A 2,226-nucleotide genomic window follows, 5' to 3' on the forward strand; every position below is an offset into this window, starting at 1 on the left:
CAATATAACAATCACTCCCTTGCCGCAATTGCTGCTCCCGCACGAATCAAATCTCTCTGCCCTGCCTATCCGACCCCTTACTTCTAATTTCACATTCATGCATTTTTATATACTTCTCGTATCTCTCTTCGCGAGAATACTACTAGCCTTATAATTTAAAAAAAATTAAATAGAGTTTTATAAAATTAAATAAAAATAGTTCTACTTAAAGTACTTTTATAAGGAACTCCCTAAGAGAAGCACTTTAGTATATTATATCTATCTAAACCTATATACTAGCTAACTTAGCCCTTAATTTAAAACGAATATTTAAAAACTTAGCCTAGGCTATCCCTTTAAATATTAACGTATCTTAAGAAAAATCTAATAATTTTAATAGCATAGCTTTGCTATCCCTACGGGATTAGAATAAAGCTACCTACCTGATTGTCTCTTAGCTACCTAAAGCCCTTCTCATGCTGCTTCGTTCTCACAAGATTGTCCATTAAAGTTAATTGCCTTCTGGTGCTGGTAGTCAACATAAACTTGTACCGTGGCAGGACCTAGCTGCATATTAGGGCCTAATCCGTCTTCGTCATGGGTGCCTTTCCCAAAGGCATTTTCACCTTGCTCGGAGGCATCTTTTCCTTCCTTGAGGGATTTGTCGCCCGCCTGTTTAGAAAACAGAGTGGAACAGATTCGCGCGTCGGCGGGATGCTGATCGCAAGGGGTTCCCTTGCACGCTTGAAGGCCTTGGACGGCAAATCCGTGGTCTGTGGGCACAAGGGACGAGACATCGATACCAGAATGGCCGCCGTTGTCCTTGCTGGCAAAGTCGAACTCGAACCAAGTCGTAGCGAGCAGGCCCTGCGTATTTGCTTGGCCATCTGGAGCGCCAGGTGACCACCTAGGAACAGATCCAGCGGCGCACCCGCATATACCCTGGGTATCAGCCTGAAAGGCGACGTGCTTGGTCTCGCCCTTGGCCAGGTGGAAACTTAGGACTTGAGTTTGGGGCCAGCCAACTAAGACAACTTTGTGTCCAGTTTCATTAAATCCAATTTTAAGACCGCAGACGCAATGTTGACAATCTTTACCGGCATTCATTATATTTGCGGTGTATTCGTATTTGCCGATAATGTCCTTTGCGACGAGTCTCATGTTGGAGCCATATTTGCCTGGGCAGCCAATGTTGCCGACATAGCCTATCTTCTCCCGAGACGCGCGCCGCTTGCTTAATTTCGGATCGACGCAGAAGTCCTCGAAAGCCTGGAGAACGGGGCTGTCTTCGAGCTGAGAGCAGCTGTTAGAATTGGAACTGGGCTCAGGACGCGGCTGCCCTTCGGTCGGGGCAAGATCGTGCCGCTCCTTGGACGAGACAGGATCTTGCCGAGCAGAATCAGACTCGGCAACCGACACGGTAGTGGCAGCCGGCGTGGTAATGGGCTGGGATTCAATAAGTGGTGCGGGAGCAAGCGGTGCGGGAGGTTGCGTTTCTGCCTTTATAGACTTTAGGAATATGTTGTGCTTGTGGTGCAGTTCGAACCTAGCGTGCACGCCCGGATACGCGCCGGCGCCAAGCAGGACGGCAAGGAGAGCTTTCGAGGACAGCTTCATGGTGGACTGACATGTATGTACACACTGTCCGTGCCTGTCGAAAAAGAGAGAAAGTGCTGGGAACTGTCTGCAGGGGCGAGTGTAAGTTGTTGGACGGGTTCGAGCCCGGTAAGGATCGAGCGAGAGAAGGCAGAAATGGTTTATGAGCGTGGGGAGCGATGTCAAATCGACACGTTGGATTTCGCGAGAAGCCTGTGATGGTTTATAAAAGGAGAGTGTGTATAGTATGCACTAACTGACTGGATGATGAGAGAGGGAGGAAAAGGGAGAGAATGGAGGGAAAGAGAAAGGAGGGAATGCAGAAGGGAAAGTGAACAGCAGGGCTAAAGCCGGTACTCGGTGCGCGGCCTGGATCGCATAAAGTAATAAAAGCGTCAAATTAAACGAAGGCCCTGCGTCGGGTCCCTAAATGCGTATGCCTCCGACGCGGGAAAGGAGACTACTTCCGGCTATACTATAATTAATAGGGCTTAACTATAGTCCCTTCAGGCTTGGCTGCAGTCCACTCTTTCCTTACATACGCTTATAAGTCACATTGCCGCCCATCCTTGGTATCTTGCACCTCACGAGGCACGCCGGAGAGGCACCAAGATGAAACCAGGTCCAGGACGCATTAAACAATAGTAGACT

General features: G+C 48.6%; 1 protein-coding gene across 1 annotated transcript; it reads right to left on the reverse strand.

Annotated features, from left to right (window-relative positions):
- Window positions 1-453: 453 nt before the first annotated feature.
- On the reverse strand, window positions 454-1,596 carry HRG_01570 (uncharacterized protein; the record flags this gene model as incomplete). Its single annotated transcript, XM_044860041.1, has 2 exons — window positions 454-983; window positions 1,077-1,596. 2 exons carry the CDS (start codon window positions 1,594-1,596, stop codon window positions 454-456), a joined length of 1,050 nt encoding a protein of 349 aa, XP_044723674.1.
- Between the last annotated feature and the right edge of the window lie 630 nt (window positions 1,597-2,226).

The sequence above is a fragment of the Hirsutella rhossiliensis genome (genome assembly GCF_020360975.1).
Source record: "Hirsutella rhossiliensis strain HR02 chromosome Unknown scaffold00002, whole genome shotgun sequence".
Classification (NCBI taxonomy): domain Eukaryota; kingdom Fungi; phylum Ascomycota; class Sordariomycetes; order Hypocreales; family Ophiocordycipitaceae; genus Hirsutella; species Hirsutella rhossiliensis.